We start from the raw sequence: 26292 nt of genomic DNA, 5'->3' as shown, positions 1-26292 counted from the left end.
ATGAAGACTTTCCACATCAAGCAGATGTTCACCTGCACATCTGCCAATGTGGTATACTGCATCCGCTGTACCCGGTGTGGCTTCCTCTACATCGGGGAAACCAAGCGGAGACTCGGGGACCGCTTTGCAGAACACCTACGCTCGGTTCGCAACAAACAACTGCACCTCCCAGTCGCGAACCATTTCAACTCCCCCTCCCATTCCTCAGACGACATGTCCATCCTGGGCCTCCTGCAGTGCCACAACGATGCCACCCGAAGGTTGCAGGAACAGCAACTCATATTCCGCTTGGGAACCCTGCAGCCCAATGGTATCAATGTGGATTTCACAAGTTTCAAAATCTCCCCTCCCCCTACCGCATCCCAAAACCAGTCCAGCTCGTCCCTGCCTCCCTAACCTGTTCTTCCTCCCACCTATCCCCTCCTCCCACCTCAAGCCGCACCTCCATCTCCTACCGACCAACCTCATCCCGCCCCCTTGACCTGTCCGTCCTCCCTGGACTGACCTATCCCCTTCCTAACTCCCTACCTACACTCACCTTTCCTGGCCCCATCCCCGCCTCTTCGACCTGTTTGTTTCCTCTCCACCTATCCTCTCCTCTATCCCTCTTCTATCCGCCTCCCACTCTCTCCCTATTTATTTCAAAACCCCCTTCCCCTCCCCCTTTTCTGATGAAGGGTCTAGGCCCGAAACGTCAGCCTCTCTGCTCCTATGATGCTGCTTGGCCTGCTGTGTTCATCCAGCCCTGCACCTGGTTGTCTCGGATTCTCCAGCATCTGCAGTTCCTACTATCTCTGAAGAGAGATGCAATGGTTTTTGTCGAGGATTATCTTTTAGCAGTTCTGTGATGCAGGACTCTGTGCTCCATAGGTTGTTCCCTGGAGTGCACACTGAAACAAACATCAACGGTGCCTGGAGAACCATCAACTTGGTGAAAGATTCTCTTTGGTCTGCCCAAAACATGTTGGTCAACTCTTTGGACTGGAATAACTCGACTGAGTGTTGCAGATTGGCACATTCCAAATTCCAAGGATGCACCAAAGCTCGGGATAGCAGCCCCCAAGGCACAGTGGGGAAAGGCCAATGTCTAAGGTATTTTTGCCAAAATATAATGAGGGTCTGTTCAGTTACCAGATTGTCTAGTTGCTTCAATGTATGTGAACAATGACTTACATAGTAAGAAATGCCTTTGATTTTTGCAACTGCAGGGAATGTCAAATTCCAATGTTTGTTTTTCCTGATACGCAAAGACTGTACAGAACTGCTTTGGTATCTGTGAATATAGGTAAAAATTTTCTTATGAATAAAGTATTTTTTGAGCAATGAAAGAAAGTTGAGGGGTTTGCAGGTTGATAACTGGGATGAAGGGATGTTAAATGATGAAACATTGAGCAGGATACACTGATATAGGTTAGAACCTAGAAGAATGAGTGAATCTGTTTGAGACCTAGGGACTCAAAATAGTCAGTGGTGGGAGGATGTTTCATCTCAAACGGAAAATCTAAATTTCAAAATAAGGGCTCTCTTCCATTTAAGAGGAGGAGGAATTTCTTCCCTGAAAGGGTCATTAATCCTTGAAATTCTCTACCCAACAAGCAGGGGGGGCGAAGAGGAAAGTGGCTGAGCTATTGAATATATTTTAGGCTGAGCTAAGCAGATTTTACATCTCAAAGGAATTCAAAAGGGGGAGAATGTATGAACTTGGGGCATGATCAAATACCCCATTATCTTACTGAACGGTGGGGCAAACCTGAGAAGCCAAACTGACCCACTCCAGCTCCTATTTCTTTTGTTCAAGGGCAATAGAGATAGTGAGCAACAAATGATGACATAAAACAAAACAGAAATAGCTGGAAAAACTCAGCAGGCTTGGCAGCATCTGTGGAGAGAAAGCAGGGTCAACATTTCGGGGTCCACGCTGGAATCTGATTTCCAGCATCCTCAGTTATTTTTGTTAATTGGCGGCACATCCTGTTTATAGAAAATTAGTTTTAAATTAAAAAAAACAACCTGGGGAGACAAACTAAATGTTTGTTTTCCAAAAAAGGCATGTTTATCCTACCTTGTTTTCAACTCTTGTTTATGAGAATTAAAAATCTGGCGAATTAGGGTAAAGTGGTTGCCTGACATGGTGAGGTTAGGTGATGGGATCTCCAGGGAAGTAGCTGAAACGTGAGACCCCGGCGATTCCAGTATGAAAAAGCTCTCGTTGTTGAGGCAAGGAGAGAGAGTTCTTTTTGCATATGGTTCAGAGAGGGAAGTACGCACCTCTGTAACTGACTTACAAGTTTTAAATGCTCCCCTCTTTCCGTAACCCACTCTGATCGAGGTTCGAAGACTCCTTTTTGAGTTTTATAGACACATTCCGAATGCATGAGTAGTGGGGAATCCACCCCAGCCAATCGCAGAATCTGTTTTCCAATTGCTCTCTTCCGGCTTCCTCCTTGCACTTTTGTCTGTGGGATCCGCCTGCACTACACGACATTTCTAGGCATTTTCCTGCGTTCACAGTCAGAGGGGGAGAATCGAATCAAAGTGACTTTCTTTTTTTTTTAAAAAACTAAATTCTTCTCTGAGGTGAGTTTACTTTTTTTTTTCCCGTCTCTTTGGCCAAGATTGTTTCTGTTTTAAATCTGTCTCGTTCTGGTTGAGGGTTTAGTTTCCTTCTCTTGATGAATTCTCCCCTGGTTTCTCCGTCCCGTCCTGAGTGTCAAACTAAAATCTCCGCTCTTTAACCTACAATAATAATAATATTTAGACTAACTAACTGTGACCAACCAGTCCGTGGTACGAAGCTACTTATGACCCTCAGATGAAAATTAGCAACTGCAGAGAATCTGGCTGCAAATTCTCCAAGGTTTGAACTCCTATAAGCCAGCTAATGAAACAATTAATTTAGAAACGTTTAGGTACTTTGTAAAAGTCTTGACATCATAATATGGCCCCTCGTCATGTATGTCTGTAAATGTTTCAATGCGGGCTCATCAACAGTGTGTTCCCAGTTTAAACCCCATCGACCTTTTTATTCCAGTTTACAAATACCTGATTAATCGAAATTAAGCGGTGCTGTGAAGCTGATTCCCACAAGATGTCTAACATACACAAGCATTAACAGCTTTTATTTATTTATTAGGCAGCGGCGCAGCAACAGGAGTGGGAAGCCAGTCTGGTTTCACACGGTCACCCTTTCCCTATGTGTTCAATGAAGTCAATTGCAACAGAGGCCCTTTGTCATTACACCCGCTTCATGTGCGGGACCTAGCCGTGATACTTCCTGGTTTAGGTGGTATATTTACAGGGAGGTTATGGGGAGGCGATGGACTGTTAATCCAGAGACCCAGCTAACATTCTGGGGACTCCGGTTCGAATCCCACCATGGCAGATGGTGGAATTTGAATTCAATAAATATCTGGAATTAAGAATCTAATGATGACCGTGAATCCATTGCCAATTGTTGGAAAAACCCATCTGGTTCACTAATCTCCTTTAGGGAAGGAAACTGCCATCCTTGCCTGGTCTGGCCTACATGTGACTCCAGACCCACAGCAATGGGCAATTAGGGATGGGCAATAAATGCTGCCTAGCTAGTGACACCCTCATCCCATCAATGAATAAAGGGGAAAAAAAGGCTACTACTGCTAATAGGAAAATGGGAGCATGTCTAAGCTATTAATTCCTGAGAGCCTGTTCCGACAGCCTGCCTCCATTTTCTTTTATAGTTATTATCCAATCAACCTGTTCATAGATGTTATTACACACCTCTGGAGCAGGTGAGAGTTGAACCCAGTCCCCCCTGGACCAGAGGCAGAGGCACTACCACTGCACCACATGAATCCTGTGATTCCTTTTATTCTTTCTCTTTTATCCAATAGCAAAAGACTCACTGTGGGTTTTTACAGCAGCATTTGTAATATTTTTATCTAATCAACCTATTCAGAGATGTTATTAAATACCTGCGCAGCAGGTGTGACTTGAAGAAGGCCACCTGGCTCAGAGATAGGGACAGTATCACTGCGCCACAAGAATCCTGCAATTCCTTGTGTATACCTGTCCAGCACAAATCTACCTCAGATTTTATGGCTGATTAAGCTAGCATCTACTGTATTGGTGAGTGTTTCACACTTCCATCATTCTTTGTGTGAAGAAAAGTTTCCTAACTTCTCTTTTAAATGGTCTGTCTCTGATTTTAATATTATGTCCCTCTGTTCTAGACCTCCACCCCACCGGTAAATGTTTCCCTCTGTCCAGCCCATTAATTCCTTTATTTAAAAATAACTTTAAAAAAAATTATACCAAGCCATCCATCAATCTTTCACATTGCAGGGAATATGAACCTAGTTTGTAATTTCTACTTAACATCATACTGCATTTGTGCACTCCAACTGTTTAGATTTGAATCCCTGAAGAATAATCTTGTGAGTCTTCGTTTTAGTTTTTTTAAAATTCAGGGATGATCAGTGAGTTACAAATTATGGAATAATACAGCACAAGAGACAATTCTGTCCTTTGTAACTCTTTGAAAGAGTTATCCAATTAGTTCCACACTCGAACTCTTTTCCCAAAGCTCTGCAACTTTTAATTTTCCAAGTATGTCACATTCCTCCTTCTTGTTGTTTGAATCCATTACAATGTGCTCTGAGGCAGCGAGTCCCTGATTTAAAAAAAAATTCATTCCGCAAAGAATCATCAGCCCTTAGCTTTATTTCTTACTCCAGTAGTGGAGGGACAGATGTCTCCTTTCTCAGTTTCAGAAAAGAATAACTAAACCTACATTTTTTTTAAAGGAGGTTTTTGCAATCAATAAATTACTTCCAAAGTGTACTTGCTACTGTTACACAGGCACATAGATCTGGAGCCAAACTACAGACGGCAGGGTCCCCTAAACTATAAATGTGGTTCAGGCAATACTGATTGAGGGTTGAATGCATTCACCTGGAGCTAACAAGAGTTTTAGATTAATGTGTCGTTGGAAAAGCAGTGTCAACAATGCAGAATATCCTGAATACTGCGCTGAATGGTCGGTCTACGTTACATGCTTTGAGCAGGTGGGAGATTTGAACATGTAACCTTTAACCTCAGATGCCAATGAATATAATTAATCCAAATTGGCAGGATGGTAGTAGGGGAGACTGTGACACCAGACTAGTAATCCAATGGCCTAGGCTAATGGTCTGAGAGCATGGGTTCAGATGCCACAATGACAGCTGGTGAAATTTGAATTTGATGAATAAATCTAGAGCTATGAGCAAGGTTTGGTGATGATGATCATATACGTTGTCTTAAAAATCCATCTGGTTCACTGCTATCCTTTATGGAAGGAAATCTGCTATGCTTATCTTGTCTGGCTCATGTGACCCCACATTTAATCTTAACTTCCCTCTGAAATGGACCAGCAAGTCACCCAATTGTATCAAGCCACTATAGATACCAGAAGGACGTCAGTTCGAGAAGGTAGCTCGCCACCACCTTCACAAGTTCAGTTAGGGATAGGCAACAGCCCATGAATTTTTTTTAAGCCGCTATAAAATAAGCAAGATTAAATAGAAAAAAGCAGCTTGTTCAACCAGTTTGAACTCATGAGATGGGGCAGAAATTAATGAAGCCTGAATTGATATTTTTGTGATTCACTAAATTCAAGTGAGGTTCCTAAAGGTTAGCAAGTGATTAACTGGATGTTGTGAAGTAATATATCAAGAGCCAAGCTATAGACCAGAAAATTTGACGTCATTATTAGGGACAGGTTTTGGTAGTGACATTTGGTCTAGTATATGACTCATCTAGAGGTGACTTGAAGTGACATTTGGGTGGGGTCAAAGAGTAGCAATTCCCTTTTGACCTCAGTACCAAAGCACTGAACAATAAGTTGTTGGGGGGTGGGGCGCTAGGATGCAAATGCCACATTAGCATTAAACACATTAATTGTCACATTTACAACATCTCAATCTCTGCACAACAAGGTTCCATAGATAACAATAGATGATAGTTGAGTCATATTTGACATACATCTGACAGTTCAATGCTCCCTCAGTATTCCACTGAAAAGCTATCTGAGACTTATTGATCAAATTGTGGAACAGAACTTGGAAAGGATAAAGGATGCTATGGATGAATGACTTTCTACATTTCTGGCAATTAAATTTTCTAGAGTCACTAGATGGTGTAATAATTGAGGTACAATAACAAAATAGTTGATCTTGTGGTGGTGAGATGTTAAATTACCGTGTTTGGGTTTTGTACACAAAAAGTATCAACTGACTCTCTAGACTGCACAAATGTACATTAGTGATATGTATGACCTCTGACCTAAAGTCAGATTAATGAACGAACCAATTAGACATATGCTGGATTAATTAAAATGATCAATTTCCTTAAGCCTAATGAGACATGATAGCCTAGCTACTCTTCCATTTGTTGTAGTTACTATCCCATAATCACTGTAATCTGACCATTCACACCATAGAGGAGCCCAGTCAGTGCGTTTATAATAATTACCAATGAACAGCTCATCCCAAAGTTGCACAGAGGAATGCCAGAAAGTGAAGAGTTAGAGATGGACGATATAAAAGTTATACGTTAAACGTGTGAACCGTAGTTAGTGCAATTATCTGGATCAAGGTGGAATCAAGGACAAGATTGACACAATATTAAGTGGGAGTATGAGACAGGTTAAATGGACTCAGATCAATTAAATCCTTGGCAAAGAGAGCATTTATCCTGCAGAGACAAGAGTAGAAATTTGGGAGACAGTCATGACCATTATTCTGGAGTCAGATGACATTGACGGACATGCCAATGGATCGGAAACAAGCCAATGTGGTTACATGCGGACCTAGAAAAATCCCCTCCACCCCATTCCAGAAGTCAGTTTGTAGACAATACAAAATTAGGAGAGTTAGATAAGGAAGCTCAGCAGTTATAAAAGTGGAGTTGGAAATTTTAAAAAAAGTCACCATTCCCCCTATTGGATCATAGGGTTGCTCTTGTTGTTGGAGAGACAAATTGGACTGGGTTAACCTGAGGGTCACCATGCCTGAGCTGAGGGGAAAAAGTTGAGAAGGAGAGTCCTTCATGGTAACTTCAGCCAATGTAGGCATTGAACCCACGCTGTTGGCACTATTCTGCATCGCAAACCATCCATCCAACCAACTGAGCTAACTGATCCCTGGGTTAGAGATTATCTTATTCATTGTGAAAATGGAGATGAGAAAGTCAAGTTCTAGAAGTAAATTTTAAAAGTTTAGTTGAATGAGGTATTTCAAGGCTGGAATATCAAATCATTTTATTTGGCTTTGATCAGGAAAGCAACTGTGATCTAATGATTACTGAATCTTGTGATGTTCAGTGAGTTGAATCCTTATAGAGTTTGGAATGAGCTACAAAGGAGTTGTTTGCCTAGTCATTAGGGTGCTGTGGCCCCAGGGCATTGTTGCAATTTGTTCACTGCAAGATGTTTTTATCTCAGGAGACAACAATGGCAAATTGTAAAATGTGTTACTCCCTTTTAAGAGTCAACCATTTCTTTGTTATTGAACAAGTTTTTAAAAGAGGTCCAAAGCTGCTATTTTGTTTCACGGTTCAATTATGAGGATGCGACATAGCTGTTTTACATCAGTGGTGACTCTAGGAAAGAGCTGTTGGGTTGCCAACTCTGACTAGATGTATTCCTGGAGATTTCATCACATGATTTGCTCCAAGATTGCAGCAATTAGTCATTAAATAGATCTGCTGTGCAAGGCATTGCTGTCCCATGCCATTTAGAAAGCAAAAGACTCATTACTGAATTGAATCATGCTTGGTGATCAACCAAAGGGGCTTTTTTCCCCCACTTTCATGTCTCCTTACCAGATATAAGAGTAACATTCACACAAAATGGCAAAAAAAAATTTTAAGTGTTCCAATGATTTTTCACCGGGTTTGCACACAGATGTCACCTAGAGATTAGCTATAACTGAGAGATTACCTTCAATTTCTGGAGGACCCAATCAGATCCTGAGGGGTGGGAACGCTAAGAGCTCTTTGTGGGTTAGAGACATTGGGAAGGAGACAGGAAGCAGAGAATGGCAGTAATGGAAGTGCATTTTGACTGTTCCATTACTCTGCAGACTATCTGAAAATGACAGGTAGAGGAAGTTTAGCTGGACCATCTATCCTACCTCACACTCAGAACTGAAGCAACCTAATCATTTCCAACCACCCACCTTTGCTGCCCTCACCCTCCACAAACCATTCCCCACAACCGTGTAACCTTCCAACAGTGGTAAAATATCCAAGAAAAACCCAACGGCAGATAATGAAAAATGTGTAAGATCCTCTTCCACCTACAGCTGTATGAATCAGCAATGTGAGTGTAATCATTTGGAAATTTTTTTTTAAACATGCTTTGAATGACCACACAGCCACCCACAAAGTTTGTAGAAGCCAAAATGATTAATGATTTCATAAGACATTTGTATAGGTCATTGAGGAAAATAAAGTTGTAGGATTGTAGGGCTAGAGAGAGGGAATGGGCCTGGTCGGTTTTCTTTTGAGAGAATTGGCAATACTTGAGTGAGGGAGAGAAACAATAACAGCTGGAAAAGACACAAGCCAGTCTGACTTACCTTGTATGACTAAAAGTGGACCTCCAGGTTAATCAGTTTGTTCAATACTCAGTTCTCCTGATTTGCTTTCTTTCTGTTTTCTCCCTCTGGTGTAATGGACTGTTGCGTCATAGTCATACAGCACAGAAAGAGGCCCTTCGGCCCATTGTCTCTGTGCCAGTCATCAAGCACCTATCTATTTTAGTCCCATTTTCCAGCACTGGGCCCATAGCCTTGTCTTCTATTTGATGATGGCTCTATGACCACTGAGGAGATCACAGGACTACGTGTTATCTGTGAAGATACCATTCATGACACAGTCAAGAACGGATCAAGCTTCCAATTGAAGATGTACAGAGTCAACAACAAAATAAAAGCATATTATTATAATAAAAGCCAGTATTGTATCCTCATCCTCACCAGCAATCATGGCCTCATTGCTAGTGTCCTGAGTCCAGGATGTCATGTATGAGCAAATTGGGGAGGGACTATAATGTCTGACTGAGACAGAGCAGAGTCAAAGGCTGTGATGAATATAGGAACATAAGAACAAGGAGCAGGAATGGACGACTCCTGCTCAGCCTTCACCAGAAACAGGAAGGGCTCACCTTTGTCCCCCTCCACCCACACATCAACGAATACCAGTCACGTTTGGACATAGAGCAGTTTTTCCGCCGCCTCCGCCTCCACGTTTACTTCTTCAACCGTGAGCCTAACCCTCCCTCGACTGACCCCTTCTCCCGCCTCCAACACACCCCCTCCTCCTGGACACCACCCCAAGGCCTCCTACCCTCCCTCGACCTCTTCATCTCCAACTGCCGTCGAGACATCAATCGCCTCAACCTCTCCACCCCTCTCACCCACTCCAACCTCTTCCCCCGCAGAACGTGCAGCCCTCCGCTCCCATCCCAACCTCACCATAAAACCCGCGGACAAGGGAGGCGCAGTTGTAGTATGGCTCACTGACCTCTTCATCGCCGAGGTCAGACGCCAACTCTTCAACACCTCCTCCTACCGCCCACTTGATCATGACCCCACCCCCGAGCACCCATCTCCCAAACCATCCACAACCTCATCACCTCAGGTGACCTCCCACCCACAGCCTCCAACCTCATCGTTCCCCAACCCCGCACTGCCCGCTTCTATCTCCTTCCCAAAATCCACAAACCTGACTGCCCTGGTCGACCCATTGTCTCCGCCTGCTCCTGCCCCACCGAACTTATCTCCACCTATCTCGACTCCATTTTCTCCCCCTTGGTCCAGGAACTCCCTACCTACGTCCGTGACACCACCCATGCCCTCCACCTCCTCCAGAACTTCCAATTCCCCGGTCCCCAACACCTCATCTTTACCATGGACGTCCAGTCCCTATACACCTGCATTCCCCATACAGATGGCCTAAAGGCCCTCCGCTTCTTCCTGTCCCGCAGGCCCGACCAGTCCCCCTCCACTGACACCCTCATCCGCTTAGCCGAACTCATCCTCACCCTCAACAACTTCTCTTTCAATTCCTCCCACTTCCTACAGACAAAGGGGGTGGCCATGGATACCCGCATGGGCCCAAGCTACGCCTGCCTCTTTGTAGGTTACGTAGAACAATCCCTCTTCCGTACCTACACTGGCCCTAAACCCCACCTCTTCCTCCGTTACATTGATGACTGTATTGGCGCCACCTCGTGCTCCCAGGAGGAGCTCAATCAGTTAATCCACTTCACCAACACCTTCCACCCCAACCTTAAGTTCACTTGGACCATCTCTAATACCTCTCTCTCCTCCCTGGACCTCTCTGTCTCCATCTCGGGCAACCACCTAGAAACCGATATCCATTTCAAGCCCACTGACTCCCACAGCTGCCTAGAATACACCTCCTCCCACCCACCTTCCTGCAAAAATGCCATTCCCTATTCCCAATTCCTTCGCCTCTGCCGCATCTGCTCCCAGGATGAGGCATTCCACTCCTGTACATCTCAGATGTCCTCATTTTTCAAGGACCGCAACGTCCCCCCCGTCAGTGGTCGAGAATGCCCTCGATCGTGTCTCCCGCATTTCCCGCAACTTATCCCTCGCACCCCTTCCCCGCAATAACAACCAAAAAAGAATCCCCCTCGTCCTCACGTACCACCCCACCAACCTCTCGATCCAATGCATCATCCTCCGACACTTCCGCCATCTGCATTCCAACCCCACCACGTTTTTCCTTCCCCACCCTTATCTGCTTTCTGGAGGGACCACTCTCTCCGTGACTCCCTTGTCTGCTCCACACTCCCCTCCAGCCCCACCACACCTGGCACTTTCCCTGCAACCGCAGGAAGTGCTACACCTGCCTCTACACCTCCCCCCTGACCCCCATCCCAGGCCCCAAGAAGACTTTCCACATCAAGCAGATGTTCACCTGCACATCTGCTAATGTGGTATACTGCATCCGCTGTTCCCATTGTGGCCTCCTCTACGTCAGGGAAACCAAGCGGAGGCTTGGGGACCGCTTTGCAGAACACCTATGCTCGGTTCGCACTAAACAACTGCACCTCCCAGTCGCGAAACATTTCAACTCCCCCTCCCATTCCTCAGATGACATGTCCATCCTGGGCCTCCTGCAGTGTCACAACGATGCTACCCGAAGGTTGCAGGAACAGCAACTCATATTCCGCTTGGGAACCCTGCAGCCCAATGGTATCAATGTGGATTTCACAAGCTTCAAAATCTCCCCTCCCCCTACCGCATCCCAAAACCAGCCCAGCTTGTCCCCGCCTCCCTAACCTGTTCTTCCTCCCACCTATCCCCTCCTCCCACCTCAAGCTGCACCCCCATTTCCTACCTACTAACCTCATCCCGCCCCCTTGACCTGTCCGTCCTCCCTGGACTGACCTATCTCCTCCCTACCTCCCCACCTACACTCACCTTTACTGGCTCCATCCCCGCCTCTCTGACCTGTCTGTCTCCTCTCCACCTATCTTCTCCTCTATCCATCTTCTTTCCGCCTCTCCCTCTCTCCCTATTTATTTCAGAACCCCCTTCCCCTCCCCCATTTCTGAAGAAAGGTCTAGGCCCGAAACGTCACCCTTCCTGCTCCTATGATGCTGCTTGGCCTGCTGTGTTCATCCAGCTCTACGCCTTATTGTCTCATTAAAATACACATCAGACTAGTTGGTGGCAATGTGTCATTTGCATTGTTAAGATTTTCAATGCGTCATTACAAAGTTCATATACCAACCTATACTCCATAGGACAAAAATAGGTTCATATTCAAATGGCTTCATTTGTTTCTGGAAGAGAAAGTGACTGGAAATTTAAAATGACCAGAATTGCTCAGTCAGAAACAAGAGCTTTAAGAGCAGCAGGAGGCCTGTCAACTTGGTCAGAAATCACATGACATCAGGTTATAGTCCAACTGGTTTATTTGAAAACACCAGCTTTCTTGCTTCAGTCCTTTGTCAGGTGTTAGTGAGAGAGGTAGTATCAGACACAATTTATAAGTAAAGGATCAAACGGTCACACCATTGATGAGGATGAACTAAACAAATCTAAGATGCTGCTAAATCTTTAATAAGTTAGAAGGTTTTAATTGATTAATATATTTGTGTAAATCCCCAAATTCCTTTAAAGTCACAGTCCTGAGAGAACTAAAGGTTTTATGGGTGTAAAGAAGAGGTGACATTATAAGTCAGAAATACATACTAGGTGTGACACCTTGTTCAGAATCTGTTTGTCTTTTAGTTTGGAGTCAGACTGGTCTTTCAAACGTAGGAATTTGTAAACCACCATATTGACAAACTGTCTATAAATTGTGTGATTTCGGAACAAAATAAAATGTATCTGCAAATACAAATTCACCCCATAGATTGACGTGTTTGTGTGAGACAGAGCAAGGTGGGGGAAAGAGAGAGAGTGAGAGCGAGGTGGGGGGAGAGAGGGCGCGAGGGCGGGGGGAGAGAGGGCGCCAGAGCAAGGGCGGGGTGGGGAGAGGGCGGGGGGGGTGGGGGGGAAGAGGTCGAGAGGGCGCGAGAGCGAGGCAGAGGCGGGGAGAGAGGGCGCGAGAGCGAGTGTTCTAGAGACATGGGTTCGATTTTCACCAATTCATAATCACTCAACTATTACAAAATGTGGTTCACCAGTATTCTTTGAGGAAGGAAATCTGCCTTCCTTAGATGATCTGGCCTGCAATGTGGTTGTCGCGAACTGCCCTCTGAGATGACCGAACAAGCTACTCGGTTGTGTCAAAACTGCTACAAAGTCCAGAGAAAGGAAACCATTCAGATAGACCACCCAGTTCTTAACCTGGGCACTGGAAAAGGTAAGGACAACCACAGACCTGATGACACTGATCTTCCTTAACAACTGGGACCTTGACAAAATTGGGAGAAGTGACCCACAAACTAATTAAACAACAGCCTTGCTTGGGGTTTAGGACATCATGCGTCTGTGAAGTATGTTTCCATGAGTATGAGTATCCACATTCCTGGATATGTCCTGTCCCACTGGCAGGATGATCCTACCAGGGGTGGTAGCACAGTGGTACAAAATCTGGAAGGAATTGTTCTGGGATTTCACAATATTTATTCCAGACCTCATGAAATCTTACAGTATCAAGTTCAAATGCAAACAAGGAAATGTTCTACTGATTACCACGTACTGCCCCTTATCTGATGAATCATTACTCCTTGATGCTGAATGCCTGTGAATGCCACCTGGAGATAACTCTGAGGGTGGTCAGGGAACAAGTTGCACTCTGGGTGGAGGATTTAAATGTCCATCACCAAGAGTGCCTTGGCAGAACCGCTACTGATTGAACTGGCTGAGTCCTAATGGATATGGCTGTTTTACTGGATCTACAATAAGTGGCAAGGATACCAGCAAGAGGGGAAAATCTTTTTGACCTCCTCCTCGCCAATCTGCCTGCTGCTGATGCATCCATCCATGATGGTAGAAGTGACCACTGCACAGTGCTTGTGCTGATGAAATCCCTTCTTCACATTGAGGATACCCTTGTTGTGTCGTGTGGCAAGATCACTGTGCTAAATCGGACAGATCTTCCAATAGTAACTCGACTAGGCATCCATGAGGTGCTGTGAGACATAAGCACCAGAATTGTATTCAACCACAATCTGTGACCTGGCACATTCCACACTGTACCATTTATCATCCAGCCAGCAGCAAGCCATAGACACAGATAAATGATCCCACAACCAACGGATAAGATCAAAGCTCTACAGTCCTGCCACATCTAGTCATGAATGGTGATGGACAACTTTTCAGCCAGAAGTGCCAAGTGGATGATCCATTTTGGCCTCCTCCAACGGTCCCCTGCAGGGATCCTCAGCAAGAGGCTAATAGCTCACCTTCTGACTCTCCAAAGCCTGTCCACCATCTACAAGGCACAAGTCACAAGTGTAATAGAATATTTTCCAATTACTTGGATGGGTGCAGCTCCAATAACACTCAAGAAGCTTGACACCATCCAGGACAAAGCAGCCAATTTGATTAGCCACACATCCACCACCTTCAATGTTCACTCCCTTCACCACTGACACAGAGTAGCAGCACTGTGTATTATCCGCAAGATGCACTGTAATAACTCATTCAGGCTCCTCTGATGGTAGAATTTCCAAATTTGCAAATCCACCTCCTAGAAGGACAAGGGCAGCAGAAATTGGGAATACCAGCACCTGCAAGTTCCCCTCCAAGCCAGTCACTATCCTGGCTTGGAAATGTATTGCTGTTCCTCACTTTCACTGGGTCAAAATCCGGGAAATCCCTTCCTAACAGTATTGTGGGTGTCCCTGCACCCCATGGACCACTGCAGTGCACGAAGACAGCTCACCACCTTCTTGAGGGCAATTTGAAATGGGCAATAATAGCTTGCCTGGTCAGTCATGTCCACATCGCTTGAACAATTTACTTTTTTAAAAAAAAAAATGTGAATTCAAAAGTAATCACTGTTCTTTGAAATACTTTTCATTTTTTTAATTTATTATTATTTCATAGCTATCATCTCTAAATACCATACCAAAAGGGTCTCAGAATTCAGAGATGTACTCCCTGATCAGGTCTCTGGAACACCAGCCACAATTTCTCTTCGGGCCTCCTGAGCTGCTTAATCCATCAAGCATTTTAATGCTTTCATTCAGGTGTAAGAAGGATGTGTTTTGATGGGTCAAATTGCTGACTTCACAGTGGGCTGGGCATTGCTTCTCTGGAAAGCTTCATGCGGTAATAAATAGTTGAAATTAAACAAAGCATTTTATATATGTATAACTAACAACTCTGTCCATTTCAGTGTCAAGGTTGAAACAGACAATGTCTCTGTATCCGTCACTGGAGGATCTGAAGGTCTCCAAAGTACTTGAGGTCAGTTTAAATGGTTTTTAATACAGTTTCTACATTGTTTAAGGTGTTGATGATGATTGCTCAATTGTTTAAATTTTGGTGAATTCAGGCTAGTCCAGCAGGATAAAAGTGTTTTTTCCCTTGACTGCTTGCATAAAGGAGTACAAAACTAGTGGCTAAAACCAGGCAAGATGGACTAAATAATCTTTAGTTAATTAAAATGTGATTCTGAACATTGGAACTAAATTGTCAGTGTTCAGAAGCTCTGATGTTGTCAATCATCAAATGGATTGTATTAATGGAACAAGGCTTAGCGAGGTACTGATAAACATTCTAGGCCAAATAAGAACAACAAGTTGGGAACGAGGAATAAATGTTTGCAGAAATACCAGCCAAAAGATCAAGGCAAGAGGAGATATTGTGAACTTGGAACCGAACATTACATAAAAGGAAGCATATCCAATGGGCTCCAACTGCAAAACACTGAATCACTTTGTATGCAAATATTTATCTAGAAAGAAATAAAGCAAGCCGACAAGATGGCTGCTGGAGAGGTGTCAGCCATTGATAGTGACGAATATTTTTACACCATACAACAGATTGGCATTGGCAGGTCTAAAGGTTATTTATGGCTTGAGACTACAGAAGAGAGTGATGTGAATGTGAAGCATCAGATAGACATCAATGCTGTGTGCATATTATATGCTTCTCAGATGTGTTTAATGGCTCAAGATGATGATCCGATAATGAAGCCCTTAAAAGTAAAGTTGATACTATATGATGGAACAATACTCAAGCCGAAAGGAAATATTAAGTGGAAACACCAAAGCAATGGTGAGGATGAAGACGTGGAGTTCCAGATGACAAACTTTAAGCAAAATCTGCTCAACACAACTGAAAGAAGCCTAATGCTTAGACTCATAATCTGATATGCACCAGAAAAGATTTGCAGTGGTCACTAAGTCATTGACCGCTGAACAGTTCCTAAAAGACTACCAATGTGTTTTTACAGGTTTTTAATGTCTTCTTGATAAATATCATCCTGATATAGATGAAAATATGAGACCAAATCTAGGAGTTGGGACGTCATGTTTAAGTTGTACAGGACATTGGTGAGACCTCTTCTGGAGCACTGTGTGTAGTTCTGGTTTCCCTGTTATAAGAAAGATATTATTAAAGCAGAGAGGGTTCAGAAAAGATTTACCAGGATGTTGCCAGGAATAGAGGGTTTGAGCTATAAAGAATAGACTGGAAAGGTTGGGACTTTGTTCACTGGAGCACAGGAAGCCGAGGAATGACCTTATAGAGGCTTATAACATCATGAGGGACATAGATAAGATGAATGACAAGGTCTCTTCCTGGTGGGTGGTGGGGGGCAACAAGGGGCAGAAAAGAAAATGAAGGGAAAGGGCCGGATTACCTGTTGGTTGTAATGATATTAATAGAAGACTGAAAGGACTAAAGGAATGCAAAACTAGTGGCTAAAACCTAGCAAAGGGGATGAAATAATGTCAAAACAAAACTAAGACAGGAACCATGATGGAATAATGTCTTGCCTGTATTCCAGAAATGACCTGATGACTTTGTTTATTATCATTAGAAGATAATTATTATATAATTGGATATTAGATTTAAATGTTTGTTTATTTTAGGCTCAGGCCACTATTGCAGCCAAGATGGCCCCACCAGCAATTGAAGCTGAGACCCCCAGTGCTGGAAGTGGTGAGTCATTGCAACTTGTGTTGTGTCCTTATTTTAACGTCAGTGTTCCACGTTGTTCTTCAACCTCCACTCTCAACATCTCAAGCATGACTCCTGCTTGGTGTTAATATCTCCACTTTCTTCCATGTCCTTGCCTAGCTTTATCGTGGTAACCTCTCAATCCTGAGAAGGTCATGATCCTGGAACAGGGGCCATAACGTGTAGAATTTCAAGGCAGTCTTGTTCAGGCAGAATGGCAGTCCCATCACCTGGCTCAGCTGCATGCTCTGGTTTCAAATGGGGCAGATTGAAGGGGAAATGAGACAGATAGGGGCTTCCTCCCCTCCTTAACAATTGGGCTACAGAGGGATAGTTAACACTTGATGTTAATTACTCTTATGCAAGTTTCAATCTTCCATTGTTCCACTAGCGGTGGTTGTGCCACCAACTGTCAAAGCTCTGAGCTCTGGAATTCCCTCCCTAAATTTGTCTGCCTCTCAAGCTTTACATTGCCCTTGCCCCACTCTGACTCTGCTGTCATTTCCGTACAGATATTCCACATCTCAGGTTGACTTGCAGAAGTGGTCCAGGTTTGGCAGAATGACAATGATTAACTTCTAAGGCCAGCCTGTATTAGCCTGAATTGTATTCCCTTGAGTCTAGAAAGTTGATGGATGATCTAGTCAAGGAGTTTAAATTCTTTAAAGGATTCAGAGAAACTATTTCCTATTGGGAAATTCCTGGACAAACGGGCATGCACTTAAAGCCAGCTAATCCAGAGGGAAATTAGTAACACTTTCTCCTGTAAAGTCTTCTGGGGAATCTGATATTTTCTGTTGCAAGTGTCTCAGATGCTGGAGGACACAGGGACCTTCAAGACTGAAATTGATAAATTTTTATTGGGTACAGGTATTGAAGAAATATGAAAGGCAAATGGTATGGAGGTGCAAATTGATTGTGATCTAACTGAATGTCGAAACAGGTCCATGGCATTGAATAGTCACTTTCTCGTCCTGTATCCCTAACCAGATCTCTGCCAATGCGCATGTCACTGTGGTTCCACCCTGATACTTTCTTTAAAAACCTGTCTGATTTGTTTCTCTTCTGCTTCAGGTTTATATCCAGACCTGCAGGAACTGGGAGACTATATGGGACTGGATCTGAACAGTGAGGATCTGAGGCAGAACATGGCCATAGTGCCAGCTGCAGAATCTGGAGTAAGCATCTGATGGAATTGGGTGACTACAATGAGCTGCATGAAAACTCTCCTCCCTTACGCCCTATTCATTATCCACAAATCTCCTGAAAGGCGTTTCTCTTTTTTAGTAACATTAAGATAAAACATTAATTCTAGCCTTTTGATATTAATTATACCTGTCTTTATTTGGGATGTCAGTTGTAGCTCAGTAGGAAGCTGTTAGAGTGTTTAAGTTCCCTTTCAGATATTGAAGCACTCAGTACTGCACAGGGAGTGTCAGCCTGAACATGGAGTGGGGGAGGAGAAGGGGGAGGTGGGGGGGGGGGGGGTGGGTGGGGGGGGTGGGTGTGCGTGGAGGTGGGGGGGTGGTGAGGGGACATGCTGAACTCTCAGTCTTTAGGATGAAACCCCTGATTCTAGACACCCTGACCAAGGGAAACATCCTCTCTGCATCTGGTTTGTCCAGCCCTGAAAGAATTTTTTACATTTCAGTCAGATCAAAGAAACATACAGTATAAGGCCATTCAGCCCTTCAAGCCTGCTTCTCCATTCAATAAGATCATGGCTGATCATCCGACTCAGTACCTTGTTCCCACTTTTGTCCCGTAGCTTTTGATTCATTTAGCCCCAGGAACTATATGCAACTCCTTCTTGAAAACATTCAATGTTTCGGCCTCAACTGCTGTGTCACAGAATTCCACAGGCTCTCTACTCTCTGGGTGAAGAAATTTCTCCTCATCTCAGTCCTAAATGGCCCACCCTGTGTCCTTCAACTGTGACTGTTCTAGACTCCCTGTTCATTGAGAATATCTGTCCTGTTTTACCCTGTCTAGACCTGTTAGGATTGTTTAGGCGTCAATGAAATAGCCCCTCATTTTTCTAAACTCCAGTGAATGTAGTCCCAATTGATCCCGTCTCTTTTCATACGTCAGTCCTGTCAGCCCAGGAATCAGTCTGGTAAAGCTTCATTGCACTCCCTCCATAGCCAGAACATCCTTCCTCAGGTAAGGAGACCAAAACTACGCACAATATTCCAGGTGCAGTCACACCAAGGCCCTGTACAATTGCAGAAGACATCCCTGCTCCAGTACTTAAAGCCTGTCACTATGAAGACCAACATACTATTTGCCTTCATGACCTGCTATACCTGCACACTTACCTTCAGTGACCGGTGTATGAGGCCACCAGGTCTTGTTGCTCCTCCCCCTTTCCCAATCTATCACATGCAGATAATAATCTGCCTTCCTGTTTTTGCTACAAAAGTGGATAACCTCTCAGTTATCCACATTATACTTCATATGCCTCATATTTGCTCATTCACTGAACTTGTCCAAATCACACTGTGGCATTTCTGCATTCTCCTCACAGTTCACTGCCCCCCCCAACCCAGCTTTGTGTCGTCTGCAAACTTAGAGATATTACATTTAGTGCCCTCATCTAAATCATGAATATATATTGAGAATAGCTGGCTTCCTAACACTGATCCCTGCGGTAACCCACTGGCTGCTATTTGGGAAAAAGCCCTGTTTATTTCTAATCTCTGATATACCAAGGTGTAGAGCTGGATGAACACAGCAGGCCGAGCAGCATCAGAAGAGCAGGAAAGCTGATGTTTCGGGTCTGAACCCTAATCTCTGTTTCCATAGCCAGGTCTCCATCCAAGTCAGTACACTACTCCTGATTTCTGCCCAAACCTCTTTCCTTCTAAACTGTCATGAATACAGGCCCAGTCGAACCATTGTGTCCTCATAGTACTGGTATCAGTCTAGTGAACTTTCACTGCTCTCCCTTTTTTGGCAAGTATATTCTTTCTTCGGTAGGGAGACCAAAACTTTCAAACAATACTCTAGATGTGGTCTCACCAAGGCCCTGCCTGACTGCAGTAAGATATCCCTGCTTCTGAATTCAAATCCTCTGTAATGAAGGCCAACATACCATTTGCCTTCCTAATTGTCTGTCGCCCCTGCCTGTCTACTTCCATTGACTGGTGGATAAGGACACCCAGGTACTTTTGCATATCCACACTTTCCAATATATCACCATTTAAATAATACTGTTTCTTTATGTTTTTCACAGTGAAGTGTATAACTCCACATTTAGCCATGTTGCACTGCATCCACCATGATTTTGCCCACACACTCAAATTGTCTAAATTATGTTAAGTCTCCTTGATTGCTCCTCACAACACTCAATCTTGCCCATTTTGTGTCATCAGTAAGATTAAAAATGTTTCATTTAGTTCCATCATCCAGGTCATTTATATATATTGTGAACAGTTGGGGTCTGAGCACTGATCTCTAGTGCCTCACAGTCACTGCTTATCACTCGGAAAAAGGCTCATTTATTCCCAATCTGTTTCCTATCTGTCAACCAATTCTTAATCCATGCCAATGCATTACCCCAATCCCACATGATTGAATTTTTCCCATTAGCCTCTTATCAAAAGCCCCTTCTGAAAATCGAAATACATCACACACACTGGTTCTCCCTTATCTGTCCCACTAGTTATATTCTCAAAACCTTCAGTAGATTTGTTAAGCATGATTTGTCTTTCATAAAACCATGTTTGCTTTCCAAATGTTCTGTTATCACATCTTTTATAGTAGACTCTAGCATTTTCTCCACTACTCTCATTAGGCTAGCTTGACTGTATTTCCCTGTTTTCTTTTGTCTGTTCCTCCCTTTTTAAATAATGGTGGTTACAGTTGCTACCCTCCAATCTGTAGGATATGCTCCAGAGTCCATAGAATTCTGGAAGATGACCACCAATGCATCCAAGGTTAATTCTTATGCACCGTGTCAAAGCGTTTTGCCCAAAATGTAAGGGTATCACCCACCAGCCCCACCTTCTGTAGGAAAGAAATGCCAAATTTGTCAAGCATTGCCAAACTCACCAGAAAGATAGTAGAGTAGATCTTGACATGGGCGATGGCATGGAGTGATCATGAGTTAGCAGCTGCCTGTGTTAAGTCTCTCCATACCAAAATCCCCAGTTACAGAAGTCTGGAGAGATAGAAAACAATCTGCTGATTCGTTCTCCACACAATCATAGAATCACACAGTACAGAAGAGGCCCTTTGGCCCATTGAGTCTGCACTAACAAATAACTGCTCTAAATCTACATGGATCCCACTTTCCCACACTAGGCCCACAGCCTTGAATGTTGTGACACTTCAAGTGTTCATCCAAGTACTTTTTGAAAAGTTATGAGGTATCCTACCTCAATTATCCTCCCAGGCAGAGCATTCCTGATTCCCACCAGCTTCTGGGTAAAATATATTTCCTTAAATCCCTTCTAAACCTCCTGCCTTTCACTTTAAAATTATGCCCCCTTGTTATTGACCCTGCAGTTCAGGGGAACAGCTATTTTCTATTCACACTGTCCATGTCCCTCATAATCTTACACACCTCAATCAGGACCCCTCTCAGCCTTCTCTGCTCTCACGAAAACAACCCAAGCTTATCCAGCCTCTCTTCATCAATGAAATGGTCCATTCCAGGCAACATTCTGGTGAGTCTCTCCTGCATCCCCTGCAGTGCAATCACATCCTTTCTATACAGTGGTGAACAGAACTGCATGCAGTACTCCAGCTGTGACCTAACCAATGTCCTGTACAACTTCAACATGACTTTCCTGCCGTCATAATGAATGCCATGACTGATAAAGGCGAGTGTCTGCTATGCCACCTTAGCTACCCTGTTGCTTTCAGGAATCTGTGATCAAGCAATCAAAGATCCCTCTGTTCTTGAGTTTTATTGAGTACTCCCTTGTTACTTCTTCCAAAGTAGATCAACTCACACTTATCAGGGTTAAATTCCATCTACTATTGATCTGCCCATTCGAGTAATCCACCATATCCTCCTGTAACCTACAACCTCCTTCCTCACTGTCAACCACCCAGCCAATCTTGGTTACATCTGCACACTTATCATCTCCCCTCTGCTCTCCCTCCCATTTCACCTTGGATTTCTCACTCTTTCTATTTTTGTGCTTCACTGTCTAGCAAGCTGACAGCAATCAGTCAACCATGAATAACATGGTGGCCCCATTGACTGGAAACAGTCTGGGACTCCACCGAGCGGAGATCAAAGCTGGAGTGCGGGAAGTGATCCTCTGTAAGGACCAAGATGGAAAGGTTGGGCTGCGTCTGCGTGCAGTTGACAAGGTAAGTAAATAACATGCAAATGCACCCAAAGGTCCCATCGTATAATTGTACAGCACAACGAGGTAATTGTCTTTTCCATTGTGCCTGGGCCAGATTTTTGAAATAAAGGTTTATCTAGTCCTACTCCTGTCCCAAGGTAAGAATTTCCTTGAGTCAATTCCTTTGGCACTTACATCTAAGTGCATAGATTTAATGGAAGTAGCAGGAGGTTTACTGGGGTTATGAGGAGAAATTCTTTTCACTGAGTTGGGAATCTGAAACTCGCTGCCTGTGAAGGTGGGAGAGGCAGAAACCCTGGTAACATTTAAAGGTATTTAGATGTTCACTTGCGATGCCAAGGCTGTGGGCCAAATGCTGGAAAGTGGGATTAGGATAGTTAGATGGTTGTTTTTGATTGGCTCAGCTGAAGGGCATTTTTCTGCACTGTAGATGGCTATGATTCAATGATTGTTGATAAGCATCCCAGTGTCAGTGAAATAATCCATTCCTAATTTTCAATAAACAAGTCCACCCTAAAAATTTATTATGGCATTTACAACACCTTGTTATCTCTTGTTTTCTTTAGACACTTTTTTCACCCATTTCCTTCTTATTGTTTTCCCCTAGGGGATCTTTGTGCAGTTGGTGCAGGCCAACTCCCCTGCTTCTCTTGTTGGGCTGCGTTTTGGGGACCAGATCCTGCAACTGAACGGCCAGACCTGTGCAGGCTGGAGCACTGACAAAGCACATAAGGCACTAAAACAGGCGCCGCAGGACAGGATCTCCGTCATCGTCCGGGACCGGTACGTAACTCTCTCAATTCAACTGGCTCTGGTTGGACTGTGAGCCAATTCCTCTAATTGTACAAATCCTCAAGGATTATGATTTGAAATAATTGGTTATTTCATTTTGAGATTTACGTGCAGGCTTCTCACTGTTGGACAAACTCTTGGGGAAAATTTGTCCAATGTCAGATCCATCGTTGAAACCCCTCCCACTACAGTAAGCCATTTGCTGCTCCAGCCTGCTCCATTATTTGATAGGACAGTGGCCAATCTGATTGGGAGCTTAACTGCACTTTCCTGACTGCTCCAGATACCTTTGTGATTCCCTTCTAACACTGGAGTCAATGTAACTCTGCCTTATAAATAGTCAGAGACTCTGCCTCCACTGCTGTCTGGGGAAGACCAGTCCACACACTAATGACCCACTGAGAGAAAGCCGTTCTTCTCACCTTTGTCTTAACTAAGATATACTTTACTTTTAACTGTGACTCCTGGTACTAGTCTCTCTCACAAGGAGAAGCATCTTTTCAGAATCCATCCTGTCATGTCCATTCAGGATCTGATATGTTTCAATAATTTTGTATCTTATTCTTCTAAATATGATTGGACGAACACCCATCTTGTGCTACTTGTTCTTACAAGATAATCCCTTCTTCTCAGGACTGAGTCAAATGAGCCTCTTACGAGCTGTTTTTAATACGATTTTATATGTATCTGTGTGGACATATAACGACACACACACCACACACTCTCTCTCACACACACACACACGCATAGAGATATTATATATATATATCTATCTATCTATCTATCTCAATAATGAGAACAAAACTGTATACGGTACTCCAGATGTGGTCTCATCAATACCCTATACAATTGTGCCAAATTTCTCTTTTATATCCCTGTCAATAAATGACAACATTCCTGATCACTAGATGCATCAATATTGCCCTGCCCTCAGCTTAATACCAAATGTCTTCTTCACCGTACAAAAATGCTTACTTTCACCTTTGTAATATCCTCTTATCATCAGTCCTTCCTCAGTCCTTCTGCTTTTGAAAATGTGATACAGACTGTGAGATTTTATATTTATTTTAATATCATTTAGCAAATTTTGAATTAGCGATGTATGGGTTTTTCAGTGTGTCTGAAGAGTTAATCATTAACTATCTTAGGGGAAACATCCATAAAGTGTATGTGATACAGTTATTTTAAGCTTCAATCGGGACATTTCTGAAGAATTTCTTGGATGAAGATGAGTGTTTAATGACTGTTCCTGAGAAAGGGTGAACACAATAAAAAATAGATTACCTTGGAACAAGGATTTACTAATACTGCCAGACCAGAAATGTTTGAATAAAACCAAGAAGGGACTATTTTGAGCTGAAAATGTTTAAACTCGGGTGTATAAAAGCTCCAGGAAGAGACTATCAATTTTTCTAAACTGGGAGATGAAGTCACAGTTACATTAAACCCATTGAGGTGTTAGAGAAGGGATTCTTCTGAATGCTATACAAGGAGTCCTTTTTGTGTACTGTACAGGCTGATGTTTTGGGAATTTGTAAAGGAGTGTTTTGGGGATTATTGATTGAATCTGTTATAGTGCGTTTCAAAATCTCTAAACTTGTGTTATATGTAAACAGAGATAGTAGGAACTGCCGATGCTGGAGAATCTGAGATAACAAGGTGTAGAGCTGGATGAACACAGCAGGCCAAGCAGCATCAGAGGAGCAGGAAGGCTGACGTTTCGGGTCGAAACCCTTCTTCAGAAATGGGGGAGGGGAAGGGGATTCTGAAATAAATAGGGAGAGACGGGGAGGCGGATAGAAGATGGATAAAGGAGAAGATAGGTGGAGAGGAGACAGACAGGTCAAAGAGGTGGGGTTAGAGCCAGTAAAGGTGAATGTAGGTGGGGAGTTAGGGAGGGGAGGACGGACAGGTCAAGGAGGCGGGATGAGGTTAGTAGGTAGGAGATAGGGGTGCGGCTTGAGGTGGGAGGAGGGGAAAGGTGGGAGGAAGGACAGGGTTAGGGAGGCGGGGACAAGCTGGGCTGGTTTTGGGATGCAGTAGAGGGAGGGGAGATTTTGAAGCTTGTGAAGTCCACATTGATACCTTTGGGCTGCAGGGTTCTCAAGCGAAATATGAGATGCTATTCCTGCAGCTTTCGGGTGGCATCGTTGTGGCAATGCAGGGGGCCCAGGATGGACATGTCGTCCGAGGAATGGGAGGGGGAGTTGAAATGGTTCGCGACTGGGAGGTGCAGTTGTTTGTTGCGAACCGAGCGTAGGTGTTCTGCAAAGCGGTCCCCGAGTCTCCGCTTGGTTTCCCCGATGTAGAGGAAGCCACACCGGGTACAGCGGATGCAGTATACCACATTGGCAGATGTGCAGGTGAACATCTGCTTGATGTGGAAAGTCTTCTTGGGGCCTGGGATGGGGGTGAGGGAGGAGGTATGGGGGCAGGTGTAGCACTTCCTGCGGTTGCAGGGAAAAGTGCCGGGTGTGGTGGAGCTGGAGGGGAGTGTGGAGCGGACAAGGGAGTCACGGAGAGAGTTGTCCCTCCGGAAAGCAGATAAAGGTGGGGAGGGAAAGATGTCTTTGGTGGTGGGGTCGGATTGCAGATGGCGGAAGTGTCGGAGGATGATGCGTTGGATCCGGAGGTTGGTGGGGTGGTACGTGAGGACGAGGGGGATTCTTTTTTGGTTCTTATTGCGTGGACGGGGTGTGAGGGATGAGGTGCGGGAGATGTGGGAGACACGGTTGAGGGCGTTCTCGACCACCGAGGAGGGGAAGTTACGGTCCTTGAAAAACGAGGACAACTGAGATGTACGGGAGTGGAATGCCTCATCCTGGGAGCAGATGCGGCGGAGGCGAAGGAATTGGGAATAGGGGATAGCATTTTTGCAGGAAGGTGGGTGGGAGGAGGAGTATTCTAGGTAGCTGTGGGAGTCGGTGGGCTTGAAATGAATATCGGTTTCTAGGTGGTTGCCCGATATGGAGACAGAGAGGTCCAGGAAGGGGAGAGAGGTGTTAGAGATGGTCCAGGTAAATTTAAGGTTGGGGTGGAAGGTGTTAGTGAAGTGTATGAACTGTTCGAGCTCCTCGTGGGAGCACGAGGCGGCACCGATACAGTCATCAATGTAACGGAGGAAGAGGTGGGGTTTAGGGCCGGTGTAGGTACGGAAGAGGGATTGTTCCACGTAACCTACAAAGAGGCAGGCGTAGCTTGGGCCCATGCGGGTACCCATGGCTACCCCCTTTGTCTGTAGGAAGTGGGAGGAATTGAAAGAGAAGTTGTTGAGTGTGAGGACGAGTTCGGCTAAGCGGATGAGGGTATCAGTGGAGGGGGACTGGTCGGGCCTGCGGGACAGGAAGAAGCGGAGGGCCTTAAGGCCATCTGCATGGGGAATGCAGGTGTAGAGGGACTGGACGTCCATGGTAAAGATGAGGTGTTGGGGACCGGGGAATTGGAAGTTCTGGAGGAGGTGGAGGGCGTGGGTGGTGTCACGGACATAGGTAGGGAGTTCCTGGACCAAGGGGGAGAAAATGGAGTCGAGATAG

General features: G+C 44.5%; 1 protein-coding gene across 3 annotated transcripts in view; it reads left to right on the top strand.

Moving 5' to 3' along the window:
- The first annotated feature begins 919 nt into the window (after positions 1–919).
- The window catches only part of LOC109926065 (syntenin-1-like), a 32408-nt gene continuing 7035 nt past the window's right edge, over positions 920–26292 (top strand). Inside the window, exons 1-6 of one of the 3 annotated variants that reach the window (XM_048608230.1) lie at positions 920–1092; positions 14854–14924; positions 16556–16625; positions 17718–17821; positions 21807–21968; positions 22575–22750. In XM_048608230.1, coding sequence (XP_048464187.1) covers positions 14874–14924; positions 16556–16625; positions 17718–17821; positions 21807–21968; positions 22575–22750 — 563 coding nt within the window. In that variant the 5' untranslated portion in view covers positions 920–1092; positions 14854–14873. Of the gene's footprint in view, positions 1093–2395; positions 2578–12722; positions 12871–14853; positions 14925–16555; positions 16626–17717; positions 17822–21806; positions 21969–22574; positions 22751–26292 lie in introns of those variants that run through there. The other 2 variants (XM_048608229.1, XM_048608228.1) reach the window with 2 other exon arrangements.

The sequence above is a fragment of the Rhincodon typus genome, chromosome 19, assembly GCF_021869965.1.
Source record: "Rhincodon typus isolate 14 chromosome 19, sRhiTyp1.1, whole genome shotgun sequence".
NCBI classification, from domain to species: domain Eukaryota; kingdom Metazoa; phylum Chordata; class Chondrichthyes; order Orectolobiformes; family Rhincodontidae; genus Rhincodon; species Rhincodon typus.
Note: the sequence above shows the minus strand (reverse complement) of the source record. Positions and strands in the feature narration are given on the sequence as shown.